Raw genomic sequence first — 14,291 nt, 5'->3', positions numbered from 1 at the left:
AATCAGCGATCGTTCTCCAGAACCCATTAGTCTCACAAGTCTCACATGCAGCGGTTAAAAAAAGAAGCAGCGCTTTTTTTTCTTTTTCTTTATTTGACCTAAGTACATCGCAACAACAACTTAATCAGGACTACCACAAATCTATTCAGCTTGCACAATAGCACATTATGTCTCATTCAACAAGCATTTTGAAATAGCTGCCAAGGGGGATGGGTAGGTGGTTGACCGGATAACTGTATACAGTCTCGTGGCTGAAATGTTTATTTTGCATTAATCTAAGAGTGAAAAACAACCAGCTTTGGATGAAATGCAAACGTTTTTTTATGTATTTATTGTATTTATTTCCTCACTTCTTTGCCCTTGTTGTGTATGAAAAGTGTTCTAAAAACAAAAACTTACTGATTGATTTCTGTTTCTAGGTTTAACTGTTCAATTTAAATATTTAATTGACTTAATAGTAATGCTTCTACAGTCAGTGTTCACAAGTCTCTTGAACTGTTATTTTATAAATAGGATGTAGAAAAGGTAATATATCCAATCAACTCGTTTTTGTTGTATGAGAAAACATCGACACACTAGCAATTTGATTTAAAAAGATCAAAAAAGGAATATACATTTATTTTGTAATCTGACGGCATAGCAGCACGCCTAAAGAGAAATTCTGATATTCTGTCAAGCCTTTTGGTTGTGATGTGCTGCCCAAAGATTTCTTGTGTCCTCTGACCGATCACCCCTTTCAAAACTTTCTAGAGGCCCACCTAGTGGAAGGGAAACTTATCCGTACTGATCTTATGTGACTTCAAGATTTAATAAAAAAATTTTATCGTTCTGCGTCACAAGAGTAAAATTTAACTGAAAGCTCTCCAGAAGAATAAAGTCGATTAAAACTCAGCAAAAATCCTTGGTTTCCATCTGCTGTTGAATCAAATACCCGAACATCGGGTCTTTCCTAAGAAATGCAAATTCAGATGTTGAACTTCATGACATTTCTGTCAAGCTACAAAAAAAAGACAACACCTTTGGATCCAAAATTAGATCCCAATAGTTGATTATTAATATTAGCATTTGCGTGTCTTCTGTGATTGTAGGTATATCAGCTGCAGACGGAGCTCCAGAGCATTCAGATGGAGAATGAGTTCCACAAACAGCGTTCCCTCCGAAGTGTTTCTAATTCTCAGACCCCACAGCTGCAGGAGGAGGTCAGCAACCGTTGTCATCAGGGTCATTGAGTAGTGTCAGTTTTCTCAAATGAACTTCAGACACACTTTTGTCTCGTCTGCTCTTACCTGTCAGACTCATAAGGACATCCTGGAACAGGACCTGGCAGAGGCAATTGACAGTCAGGTGGAGCTTGCAGAGCACCTAAGAACCTACAGAGAAGAGAACGAAAAGCTGCTCAGAGACAAAAAGGGGGTATGTGTGCTCGCTTGTGGTCTGCTATAATTAACGATCAGGAAAGAGCATGTCAGTTTGTAAAAACATTTACAAACGAAAGTGACCGTTTCAGATTTTCCATGTTTTTAATGTAATTAAATCTTTTCCTTTTAGCTCTTGGATCAAACACAGGCTCTGAGCCTTCAGGTGCAGCAGCTTTCCCTGGACTGTAAAATGCACCAGCAGAAGAGCACCGTGGTCCAGAGCCAGATGAAGGAACTCCAGGTAGAGAGGGATCAGGTAGGTAGCTACCACCCCCCCCCCCCCCACACACACACACACACACACACACACAAGCCTACCATTATATATCTACACTGTGTTTACAAGCCTAATATTTTACCTGAAATGTTCAGCTAGGACTGAACTACCATTGTGATGTTTTTCATTGCTTCCTTAATTAATGTATTATTAGCAATTAACTTGTTTTTTTTTTTGTTTTGTTTTTTGAGAGATTTTTTGCGTGTTTTAGTAGATTTTTTTTTTTTTACTCTTTCTGTATGAGAAACACGAGTTAGGATGTCCTCTGAAAAACAGAAGTATGTGTGTTAATTTGCATGAAAAGCATGCCTTTTTGCACATTTTCCTCCTATGAGGTATTTTGGCTGCTATTTATAACACTTTAACTCTGCACAAAGAAAATGTAGATATACAATCTGCCCTTCACCTTTGAAACTGTGACGTGTCATCAAGCTGCCTACTGAAACTCTATCAGCCTTTTGTATTCTTTGACAGCGCCTGAGTGTTATTTACTGCTTGTTCTTTCTGGACGGTCTTCTTGTTGAGTAAACCATTGCTTTTCTATCCTGGGTTTAAAAAGCCTGTTATCCCCAAAAAACACCATCACTTGTTCTTAAACTATATATTTATCCATCACTTAAGAATAATGATCATAGCTACTGTATTGATATTATAAAAAAGTATCACATTGTGTACACAGTTTAAATATATGCCGAACATTTGCCCTACAATGAGTTTGCATCTTAAATAGCTCAGAAATCATCAGTCATTCCTAATCCTACTATACAGTTTTAGGTGAATCACTTTTTTGATTCCGCATTTCCATCATGTATCATTACTGTGCTCAAAAGAAAATGGTGAAATAATGAAGTGTGACACAACTTTAACACCAACCTGCGTTTTGATTAACTCGAAGGAAGCCAGCATCTGCAGTGTTATATATTCGTTTGAACAAACTCCAAAGCAGCCATCTGCTTTTCAAGGTGTAGGTGGCGCATGACCAGTTTTTCCATGGTGATCATCAAGGTGTTGCATTCTCTAGATGAGTCAGGAATCCAGCAGACCTGAGTCAGTGAGGCGTCTGCATGCCATTCCTTATCAGCTGAGCCGCTTTTGATTGATTTGACTTCTTCCCCGGTGTCTAGGCCTACCAGTCGAGAGACGATGCCCAGGCCATGATCGCCCGCATCCTGGCTGAGAAGGACGCATTGAGGAGTCAGCTGGTGGAGCTCCAGGAGGCCGTCTTCACGCTTCAGGCCAAACGCAGCCCTAGAATCCAGCGGCAGAGATCTCATGTATGGTTTTCAACTCACAAATTGCCACAAACCGTTCACACAAGCACAAGAGAATACAGAAGTAACTTTATTTATGTCTTTGGGTTGGCACTGAAGTTGAAGGAGATCAGCTGGGAGAGCCCAACCTCCAGCTCCGAAGAATGTCCGCCGTCAGTTCGACGGAGACTTCGCCGCATGGATGCCCTTAACCCCGTGTCTCAGAGTTCCTGCTCGTCAGAAGTATGTAGCTGTGTGAGGCGGAAATGCTCTAATAGTTTACGGTGCTTTTCAAAACTTTGTCCTCCTTAAACGTTCTCACGCTTATTGCCACTTTATTGTATAGATGCACACAAGGTAGCTTGTAACTGTGAAGTACACGGAAAATAATAAATGCTTCTCTATTTATTTCTTTTTTTCACAAATATATTCTGAAAAGTGTGCAGTGCAGCCTCTGTGTGTGAATACTTTTGGGGTTTGTCTCCACCAGCTTAGCACATCTGGAGAGTTTTTGCGCATTCTGTCTTGCAAAATAGCTGAAGCTCTGTCAGATCGGAGTCTTAATTAGATTCTAACACGGTTTGCTTGATTGGCTAAGCACATAGCTCCATCAATATACCCCATAAGTCTGACCAGCTTTCCTGTCCCTTCTGAGGAAAAGCATCCAGTGGCACAATGCTGCTGCCACCACGTTTTATTGTTGGGAGATCACGTTCAAGGTGTTGTGCAGTGCTACTTTTCTGCCGTACGTTATGTTTTGTATGTGGACACAACTCAGCTGTTCTGCCCACCTGAGCGGTGGATCTCTGCAGCTACTCCAGAGTTACCTCAGTCCTCTGGGCTGCCTCTAATGCCTTCTTTGCCTGCCCTGACTGTTCAACTGAAAGGCCATGTTGGTTTGTTTATTTTTCTTTCCAGTTGCTCGTCCTGTTTTTTGAACAGTGCATATCTTTGAAGCTTGAGCTGTGGTTTTATAACCTAACCTCTGCTTTAAACTTCTCTTCAACTTCCTGCCTGACTTGTCAGCTGTGTTCAGCTTTTGAAGTCATCTACCTAAGTACTTTACGTGGTAATGAATTTCTTACGGAGAACAAAGTAAGAGGGGCTAAATGCTCTTGAATGACCTAAACCACACGATGATGCAAAACTCCAACAGAACCTGTTAAAATAAGTATATTTTATTTATTCATGTCGTCTTTATTTTTTCCTTTAGACAGAAAATGCCGGGCCCACCAGCGTCCGATCCAAAGCCGTCGAGCCGCCCAGTCCAGAGTCTTTACGTCGAAGACAGGAAGTTTTGTATGCAGACAGCAGGTGTGTTTGTGAACTTAAACGGTGTGTGTTGCGTCGTTTCTTTTTTTTTTTTTCGTTGACACATACCAAACGTTCGTTCGAACCGATGAGTTTGGTGCTGGTGGTGGAGTCATTTTACAGACCAGGAAAAGGCCGATTTAAACTTTTCTCTGCTCTGCCTTTTTCTTCTGCTGTTTTAACACGAGTTTCAGGTGGATCATTAATTCATAGGAATGTGAGATACATTACGTACAGTCGTAGAAGTAAGCAAGAGCTGTTGAGCAATCTGTGCTACTTGAAACCCCTTTCTATTATTCTTCTTTTTAGTTTTAGTTCCTGTAGCCTAAGGGAATGTTCAGTGTCAAAACATTTGCCAACTTTACCTTTGTCATTGCATAATTCATTTTCAGTGAGTCATGGAAGGCCTCTAAGCCTTCCACGACTTTTGCGTGTACACATATCTCCAATGTTCATGCTTGTTCTTTTTTTTTTTCCTCACGTAGTCTGGAGACAGCAGAAACTGACCCTCTACTAGAGGATTTTGTCTTCCTTTCTGATGGTATGTAGAGACAAAAAAACATTCATACAGTGAGCTATTTTTAGTGGTTGATCGGTTGCTGTTGAGTCAAAGAACCTTCATTACTTATTGTTTAAAGCCAAACCGTTCCCAGAAGTGAAAAGTGATACATTAACTCTGGCATATCATTGGCGGGGAAACAGCCCCGATGCCAGTTCATCTTACAAACCTCTCTTTTGTTCAGCAGGGAGTGAAGACGAGCAGACACCCAGACCTTCCTCTTCTCGTGACTCCAAATCTGTCGGGTGAGGGGTCCTCTGAATAAAAAAAAAAAAAAGAAATGTTGCCGTTATTCAGTACAGCCTGAGTTTGCTAGTAGTGTTACCTGAAGAAGAAGGCTGGTGAGCGGTGACATGATTAATGATAAAGGGGATAAAGTGTAAGCAATTAGTCTGACCCTAGCCAAATAAATTTTGCTTCGCCTAGCTCCACTCATCCATCTGGGACAGATCCATAGGATTGGCGTTTCAGAAGGTTGGGCCTTATCAAAAATCCTTGCATATGATTGGATAAGCCACTTGTCTGTCATCTTTATCGACGTGCTATTTCAACCACTCACACCGAAGCTAACCTGTGACGCTGATGAGAGCGACGCTGGAAAAAACAAAACAGAACAGCCAACAAAAGCCTTCAGAGGCGTTCTCTGATGTTCTTTTAATGAAACAATATTAGGTAGATTGGACAACACGGAAGAAATAGCAGCATCAATGTTAACGCTTGCTTCCTCGATGCGAGCCGCCATTGTCTAAATCAAAACAGTCTCACGGTCGCTTCTCCACTACGTCACATCTATTAAACTCCAGCCCTGCGTCCTGATTGGCTAGACAATAAAATTGGTTGGAGAAATCACTCTCTATGGAAGATGTCCCTGATGGACGTGAGTGAAGCTAGGCGGAGCTAAGCGGAACAAAATTCATCTGGCTCGTCAGGTTAGTAAGCAATAGCTCCTAAGTTAAAAAAAAAAACCAAAACAAACAGGCCTGTAAACCACTTTGAACAAATGTTATAAACAAAGACAGTCTAAATCAACGAGTAGGATGCATTTAAAAAAAAATAAACTGTAGCTTTTGTCAAAGCTGCTACTTTGTCATTTCTGTGCTAAGTCTCATTAAAAAGCTATTTAGGGTGATGTAGTCGTTTCAGAATTGATTTGGTTTTGAAACGATGTATGTTTAAAAAAAAAAAAAAGTGGAAACACCAGAAATCAATCCCCGTTTTCTCTCTTCTCCTCAGCCTCTCAAAAACCTCAGCCCCTCCCTTCCTGGTGCGCTCTCGTCCAAAAGCGATCCGCGTCAACGGCCGCGTTCTCAGCATCTCCCTCCAATGCGAGGCGCTGCTCAGCGAGCTCACAGTCGTAGGAGGAAATAAGTCCGGGGTGTTTGTGCACCAGGTGACCGAAGGCAGCACCGCCCATTCTGTTGGCATCAGCCCTGGGGCTCAGATTGTGGAGGTGAGCGTACTGAGAAAAAAAGGAGATGAATTTGTTTGTAATGAAGGTGTTCCTTATCATATTGTTGTTGTGCAGGTCAGGTATGAGCAAAACAACAGGGCTCTGAAGATGGTGTTGGAGGACTCCACCTTAGAAGAAGCTACTTGGGCTCTCAGCCAGGTCACAGGCTTCTGTCACCTGTCCCTCCGCCCCAGGCAAAAAGGTATGTCCTGCAGCATGGAAAAGACCAACACAGGCCAGAGCAGCGCCACTGCACATCAGCCGTTTTCCTTTTCAGAGACAGTAAGCAATGATGGTTCCTGCTGATGTGAAGCCGTCAGGAAGCTGATTTTTCTGGAGCTTTTGAAATGAGATTACGGCTCATTTTATGTCTCCTGACACGGAGAAATATTGTCAGAATATTGCTTCTGGATCTCATTGTTTGCCAGTTTTGCCAAAGGTTTCTCATTCAAGTATGTACATGAAACAAGTATCTGTTGGACAGAATCAAAGAGGAAACCATGGATTAATAAACAAAATATCCAGCATATAATGTTGGAGTGGTATTCCCTTCACCTCTTTGTTAAAAATCCAAGTTCCTATACATTTTTTGTAACTTCTTTTAAATTAAGAAAAATATTTTTTTATATGAACACAGCTAATATCCGGCGTAATGATCTTTATCACTACACGTGAATGCATTCACTGTTTAGAATTGGGACCAAAGTCTATCCTTGGGTGGAAAGACTCCCAATTTAACCTAAAGGTAAAGTCTGCTGCTGACTACTTACCATTTCAGACCTTAGCGACACCATCATTGCTTAAATTAATGAAAGGGCAGACAGGCATGTAATCCATCTACATTCCTTCCAGTCTTTTAGTTTCATTGTGAATGCATGCACAATTGTGAGCATTTGTATTTTCTGTCAGCTTTTTTTTTCCTGTATTTTTCAGATTTTTCATAAATGAATAGGCTTATTTCAGGCCACAAGGAGTCAATGCACTAGGTTCAGCTGCTGATGAACTTTGGGAACTCCTCTAACAGGATATGCCAGAAATGGCAAAGTCAATTTTATTTATGTAGCACATTTAACATAACACCAAGCTGACTAAAGTGCTTCACCTGAAAAGTGCTTTGCATTGCACCGCAGACAAGTGCGATGCAAACAAACACAAATATGGTTTGAAAATCACCATAAACACCAACAATTACAATACAAACAGAAGAAGAGAAAGCTACATTATGCAACGTCTCAACTGATTGAGCCGATATTCTCAAACTTGACTCAAATTAAATGCGAAACAATTTGAAAAACGAGTTTTCAGGAGGTATTTAAAAGACTCTGCAGAACAAATGTCAAGGGGTAACGTGTTGGAACTTATCCATCCTAAAGATTGGCCTCAGATCTTCCAATCAACTCCATTTATACAAGGGTGTATAAAAATCAAGCACCTAGGCACACAGATTGCTTTTATTAATATTTGTGTAAGAATGGGTCACTTTCAGGGGCACAATGAAGTCGGCTTGGTACCATGATAGGATGCCACCTGCCCACTAAGACCAGACTTGTCATATATTTGCTGCTAAGGGTTTCACAGTTGTCTGCTTGTGGTATTATAACAAAGTGGAAGTCATTAGGACTGACAGTAGCCCCAGCCAAGAAGTGGTAGTCAGCGTAAATCCACAGAGCGGGCTCAGCGGATGCAGAGCTCACCAACTTTCTGCCGAGCCAATCGCTACAATCCTCCAAACTTCATGTCACCTTCAGATTGACTCAAGAGCATCCATGGGTATCCATGGTCGAGAAGATATGTCCAAGTCTTACGTCACTAGTGATGTAATGACAATACAAAGAGTAGGATGCAGTGGTGTAAAGCATGGCGCCACTGGACTCTGCTGTAGAGCAGTTACGTTTCCCGGAGTGACACGTCATGTCTGTGTCTGATAATGCAATGGCCGAGTCTGGGTGTGGCCAGGAGAACGATACTCGGCCGACTGCATTGCGTCAAGTGTGAAGTTTGGTGCAGAGGGGATTATGGTGTAGGGTAATGTTTGTTTAAAGCCCTTCTTTCCAGTGAAAGGAACTCTGCCCCTTCCTGTTCAAGCATGACTGTGCACCTATGGATAAAGCAAAGTCCATAGACACATGAAACAGCAAGTTTGATCCAACAGAACACGTTTGAAATGAATGCAAGCAGAGACTGCACACACACAATTCCCCTTCTGGAAGAAGGAACAGACTCTTACACCTTATAGAAAGCCTTTCCGAATCAGTTCAAGCTGTCATAGCTGCAAAGGGTGGTCAGAAATCTTACATTTAACCCTATGGAATAGGTTCTGGATGTCACCAAAGTTTAAGTGTTTGCGAAACCATGCGACCGAATACTTTTGGCAATCTGGTGTGTCTTCCAGCGTAACCGGATCCAGCTATACATTTAAAGAAGCAGCGTGGACCGCTGTCTGAAAACACTGAATTCATACAGATTCATCATCTCCATCATGAGCAGACGGTGGCTGCGTAGCAAAGAAGTCCACCTGACGCCGCAGTGAATTTAGTTTCGTTATCTTCCTGCACAGACTACGAGGCGCTGCTGCAGCAGCTGCAGAACAGCAACACGGCGTCAGGGGACTCCTTCTACATTCGGGTCAACTTATCCCTTAGTGCTGGTGCCAGCGGGACCTTGGCCGTGTCGTGCAACGATATCCTGCATGTAACAAACACGCGACCAGCAGGCGCTGAGGATCAGTGGCACGCGAGCCAGGTTCACCCGTGTCAGCTGCTGGACCTGCAGAGCGGAGCTGTGCCCAATTATTACAGGTCGGTACTCTGCTGCGAGCCTTGTTGTCGATCATAAGAGGTTGAGATGATGAAACTTAGGAAGTCCTAACAGATTCTTTTTCTGTGTCACAGGGCACAGAGGCTTTTGATTCAAACTATTGAAGATATGAGCTTTCAGACAAAGAAGTTTCGGAAGGTATAAAAGCAAGAAAAACCTGACCAATCAAGTTATCAGTGTTATAAGTTATTGCTGACAAACTGTCCTCACTGCAGGTTAGACGAGTGGACACCCCGAGTGAACAGAAAGCGGTGAGGATTGTCAGCACAGGGCGCCAGGGAAGGAATCCTCTGTGGCTCAGCGTGGAGGAGGAGAACAGCAAAAGCACAGAGTCAGGTACAGTAAGCTACAGCTGCACAACCTGGAGGGTAAAATCCACACCCTTAACGCTACTCTGTAGCTGCAGTGTTCAGTTGCTGCTAGACGTTTTTGCCTCTGTCCTTTCTCCTCTGAAGGTCCTCCGTCTCCATCCAAAAGCTGCGTGACCCTCATGCCCTACACCCTGGTGACTCCTCATTTCCCACCAGTCTGCAGGCCCGTCCTGCTGCTGCCCACAATACTGGGACGCATGCTGGACAGTAAGCTGGCCAATTGGCAGGGCTTTCAGCTCTGTGTGCCCGGTAAGAAACGACGCAGCGCTGCCGGCTGACGTTCTCGTCATTATCAATACGCTCATCGGGAAGCTCGTTGTAACACTTTAAAACTTTAACACATAAAAACATTTATATTAGTTGATTTTTTTTTGTCCCCCACATTTAGTCATTTTTACAGTCATAAACCTCATTGTGTTTTAATGTTATTTTGTGAGATATACCAACACAAGGTAGTGTAGTAACTGCAAAGTAGAAGGAAACAACATCATCAGGTCTCCCAGGAAAATACTTTGTAGAACCATCCTTAGGAAAAAGCAGCAGGTCGTTTTTTTTACCAGCTTCGCTCATCTACAAATATTTGCTCATTCTGGCTTGTAAAATGCTGGTGAAGATTCTCAGTCATCCAGGTCATGGTCATTCCAAAAAAAGGTAAAAAACAAAGCAACTGGACTTGTTTTCCGTAGTTTGAAGACGTTTCGCTTCCTCTCCAGGAAGATTTCTCAATTCAAAAAGTCTGGAGTAATGTGGAGTACCAAGCTTTATACAATTGGCAAACAAAGGCCTTGTAATGGCTTATATAACATGCAAATTCAACAGAAACAGGACCACCCCTTGGTAATCCCGTGCCTTGTAAAACAGCTCAGGCTCAGTGCTGTCCTGCTGGGAGGTGAACCTCTGTCTCAGTCTAAACCCTTCTGCCGCATCTAACAGGTTTATTTATCTGGCTCCCTCCATCTTCTCATCATCACTCCCTAGCTTCCCCGTCGTTCCTGTTGAGGAAAGCCATCCCCACAGCACCATGCTGCCACCACTCTGTGAGCTCGGTGTGTTCAGGGTGATTAACAGTAATTAAAGTAGTTTCCTCCAGGCTTTGCGTTTTTCACGTTTGCAGAGAAGTTCCGCTTTCATCTCAGCTGACCAGAGCATCTTCTTACACATGCTCGCTGTGTCCCCTGCATGGCTTGTGGCAAAGTTGAAAGACATGACGGCTTTTCAGCAACAGATTTCCTTTTGCCTTCCCACCCAGCCAGATTTAGGGAGAGCACAACTCGTCGTTCTCCTTTTAATAGATTCTCCCACCTGAGCTGTGGATCTCTGCAGCTCCTCCAGAGTAGCCAGGGTCCTCTAGCCCACCGTCAGTTTAGGCTTGGCAGGTTTGTACTTGTGCAGTACACTTTCCGTTTTTTCGTGATAGTTTGAACAGTGCGTTTTGAGGTGTGCGAAGCGCAGGACGTTGTTTTATAGCAAAGACCCGCTTCAAATCTCGCCACAACTTCATCCCAAGAATGTTTGCTATGATGACTGGTTTTCGTGATGCTGTTTGTTCACTGAAACAAGAAAGCCGATATCATGCTACAACTAAATTACCACTTAGATGGCTTCTGAAGGCGATTAGTTGCATCAACTTTCATTTAGGGATAGCCGAGTAAAGGCTTGCATCCCTTTCTTTCCACTTCACAGACCAACTTTGTGTTGGTCTGTTTCATAAAATCCCAGTAAAATACAGTGAGGTTTGTGGGTGTGACGTGACAATATCGGAAAACGTTTACGGGGCACGAATCTATTTGCAACACGTTATGTTCTGTAGACACAACAAGCTTTATGGCTGGGATTACAGAGTCATCACTTCCCCTGCTTCCGATTTAAAACCCTGAAATGAAGGTGTGTCTGACTTGCTCTGTAAACAACCTGGCCCCTTACTGGACAGGAGTACGTCTCTCTCTTATGGTTTTGTCTGTGGCCGTAATCCAGGAAGGAAACAAACTCAGTCGGTAAATATTTATATTAAAAAAAAAAAAAAAAATCACAGCAGCTATAAATAGTAAATGTGTGCCAGTGTTCCCTGCAGCGGGGTTAATTAAATATTTGTTGATCGTTGGGGGAGGAAGTTTGATCATTACAACAAAAAGAAGAACATTTGTGGGAAACCACGGGATGTGCATTAGAAAGTTAAATGATTAGTGCTCAGGATAACCGACATGTTGCTTTTATGTGTGCAGTCCTTCCCTCTCATCTCCTCCCTGCTGTACTTGTTCTGTCCCTTCTCCTCCAGAGGTTCTGACCTCCAGCGAGCACGCTGCTCGGCTCCAGAGATCCGAGATTCTGGAGGAGGTTGAGCCTGGCGAAAACCAGTGCTTCACCCTTCAGGGCGTTGAGAAAGTCATGAAAAAGGTCAGAAAAATGCTTGTTTTTAGCATGTCTATTTAAAGCTGTGAGATAAAAGCTGTGGAATTAAGTCCAGTCTTTTAGCAGAAACATCAAACAGTCACACATATCTAAGTATCTCTTTGCCTCATTCCGTTAAGGTTGAGTCATTTCGGTATGTCTACGTAAGGAAATCTCCGCCTTGTTGAAATGTTACGGTTTCACTTGCATTCAGACTAAAACTACCAAACAAACCGGCACAAAGAGCCAGTCCTCTATCAATTGACTGCAATTGATGAGACAATCCTGCTGGTTCAACAAGCATGTCTTGTCTTCCCCCTGTTCTCTCAGGGCCTTCACTGTGTGCTGCCTCTGGGCCTGGACTGTGTGCGCCGGCTGCACCGCTCCGAGATCTTCCCAATCATCATCTTCATTGGCCTGTCTGCACGCAACGCACGCAAACTCAGGTGTGTTTGTCTGTCTTCCCCTCAGAGGCCCTGGAGTTCACATTTTTTAAACTCTGACACCCGTTGAATGTTTCGCAGACTTCCTTAATGACATTTTATGTGATAGACAAACATGCCTGATTAAGTGGAAGTGGATGGAAGCTGCACACAACATTATACTAAGCTTAAAATAACTGTTACTAACGTCTAAGTTACTGAACTTACTGAAGGATAAAAGTAGGGCAAAGGAAGGAGGTTTTAGAGAGCGGTGAGAGGTGACACATTTCTGGTAAATTTTATAATCAGCCGACTCATCGGTTACTGTTGATGCTGTCATGCTTGTGTCTAAAAGCGGCCTCCGCCGAAAACTCGGCCTTTTTAAGCAATGACAGGCGCTCTTTGAGCATGTGTAGTGCGTGATATTGTTGAAAGTCTGGGACGATCTTAAGGTTCTTAAAATGAAACACCCTTTCCTCTCATAGACAACTGAGTATTTCTACAGCACTGGAACTGTCACATTTCCCTCAAACACTGCAGCGAGTTACTCCGGTGAAATGAAATCACGTGGTGAAACGTCACTGCTCCTTTTTTCTTTTCGTTTGGCAGGTCAAAGCTGCAGCGTAACAATCAGACGGAGGAACAGCTGCTGGCATGTGCGAAGAGCGAGGAGCCGCTGCTGGACAAGCTGCCGTGTCTGTATCACAGCATGGCTCCGGGCTCCTGGTGTGACCAAACCTCGCTGCTGACCAGCCTCCGCACTGTCATCTGGGAGGAGCAGAGGAAGATCGTCTGGGTGGAGCCTGACCTGTGGTGAAGCTAAAAGGAGGAAAATACAGGCCGTGCTTTTATAATAATAATAATATATATATATATATACATATATACATGTATATGTAATGAGTAAGCTTTACAAGAAATGTTTTTGTAAACATGAGTATGTATCTATGATACTTAAGTGTATAAGATCTCAGTGGGGTACCTAGAAATATTGTCTAAACTGAATATTATTACCCTCTATTTTAGGTATTTGTTTATAACAAGCATGTGTAAATTAATTATCTTAACTGTATAATAATAATAATAATAATAATAATACTAATAATATCTCCATATTAGGTTGTAGGCCAGTTCTTGCTATGAGGGACTGCATCTGGTGCAGATCTTGTTTAAACCACTACGTCTGACTACTACTGTTTTATTTAAATGTTATCCGGAGGGCATTTTGGTTTTTCGAATGTTTTGTGTAATTTATGGAATAAAGGGTTGTTGTTATAAATGAAAAAGGTATCACTGATACCCCTGCAGGTTTCATTTCTCTAGGACTGCATGTCATGACCACACCAACGGGTTTGTTACGTTGTACTCATCGGACGCATTGTATACGTGCGGCTCCAGCCTGAACTCTCTGAACTCGGAGATCCTACTTCCTCGTAGCTGCCGTTTGCCCCTTTCTTTGTCTCATCAGGAAATGTGACACAGGTTTTTTTTTTTTTTCCTGCTTATGTCTGACGCTGATGCTGTCACTCTGCATAAAAAAACCAGCTTGCTTTTTATCTTCGGTCTCTCAGCAACCTCTACCGAGCTCGAGCATATTTGTCCGTGTGCAACCTTCCCTCTAATCTGCAGCCACCCTGTGTGACAAGTGCTTCTCTTCAATGTTTTTGTTTTCCTTCTACATTTTCTTAGCCCGTCAGATCTCCATGCACATTAAGTGTGCTCCAATTTTGCCAATAAAAATATTTAACTTTAACTTTCTCTGAAATTTTGAAATGGACGGATAATGTCTCACTATCTGCAGTACATTTTTGAAAGAACGCATGTTGACCATTAGATCCTTTAGGCTAGACTCTAAGATTTCTCCAGTTTTGTCAAGGTTTGTTTGATTTAGACATTTATGCTTCCTTATTTATTTTATTCTGAACTTAAGCATTTATCCTTAGCACAAATAAAGTCTAAAGAGATGAATGAAGGCCTTTTTATGGAGATTGATCAACCATTCACATGCCTAATAATATCTGTCCGCAC

General features: G+C 42.5%; 1 protein-coding gene across 3 annotated transcripts in view; it reads left to right on the top strand.

Annotated features, from left to right (window-relative positions):
• Positions 1 to 14,291, top strand: part of card14 (caspase recruitment domain family, member 14) — a 21,247-nt gene extending 6,956 nt beyond the window's left edge. For 2 of the 3 annotated variants that reach the window (XM_036137123.1, XM_036137125.1), the window contains 17 exons: positions 1,089 to 1,199; positions 1,294 to 1,413; positions 1,549 to 1,674; positions 2,820 to 2,969; positions 3,066 to 3,188; positions 4,159 to 4,259; positions 4,742 to 4,797; positions 5,000 to 5,060; positions 6,049 to 6,265; positions 6,341 to 6,467; positions 8,823 to 9,063; positions 9,157 to 9,220; positions 9,298 to 9,418; positions 9,538 to 9,702; positions 11,729 to 11,847; positions 12,172 to 12,287; positions 12,873 to 14,291. In XM_036137123.1, the coding sequence (XP_035993016.1) occupies positions 1,089 to 1,199; positions 1,294 to 1,413; positions 1,549 to 1,674; positions 2,820 to 2,969; positions 3,066 to 3,188; positions 4,159 to 4,259; positions 4,742 to 4,797; positions 5,000 to 5,060; positions 6,049 to 6,265; positions 6,341 to 6,467; positions 8,823 to 9,063; positions 9,157 to 9,220; positions 9,298 to 9,418; positions 9,538 to 9,702; positions 11,729 to 11,847; positions 12,172 to 12,287; positions 12,873 to 13,080 (2,226 nt within the window). In that variant the 3' untranslated portion in view covers positions 13,081 to 14,291. The remainder of the gene's footprint in view (positions 1 to 1,088; positions 1,200 to 1,293; positions 1,414 to 1,548; positions 1,675 to 2,819; positions 2,970 to 3,065; positions 3,189 to 4,158; positions 4,260 to 4,741; positions 4,798 to 4,999; positions 5,061 to 6,048; positions 6,266 to 6,340; positions 6,468 to 8,822; positions 9,064 to 9,156; positions 9,221 to 9,297; positions 9,419 to 9,537; positions 9,703 to 11,728; positions 11,848 to 12,171; positions 12,288 to 12,872) is intronic. The other variant, XM_036137124.1, reaches the window with a different exon arrangement.

The sequence above is a fragment of the Fundulus heteroclitus genome, chromosome 5 (assembly GCF_011125445.2).
Source record: "Fundulus heteroclitus isolate FHET01 chromosome 5, MU-UCD_Fhet_4.1, whole genome shotgun sequence".
NCBI classification, from domain to species: domain Eukaryota; kingdom Metazoa; phylum Chordata; class Actinopteri; order Cyprinodontiformes; family Fundulidae; genus Fundulus; species Fundulus heteroclitus.
The sequence above is the reverse complement of the archived record's forward strand: the minus strand, read 5'-3'. Positions and strand labels throughout refer to the sequence as shown.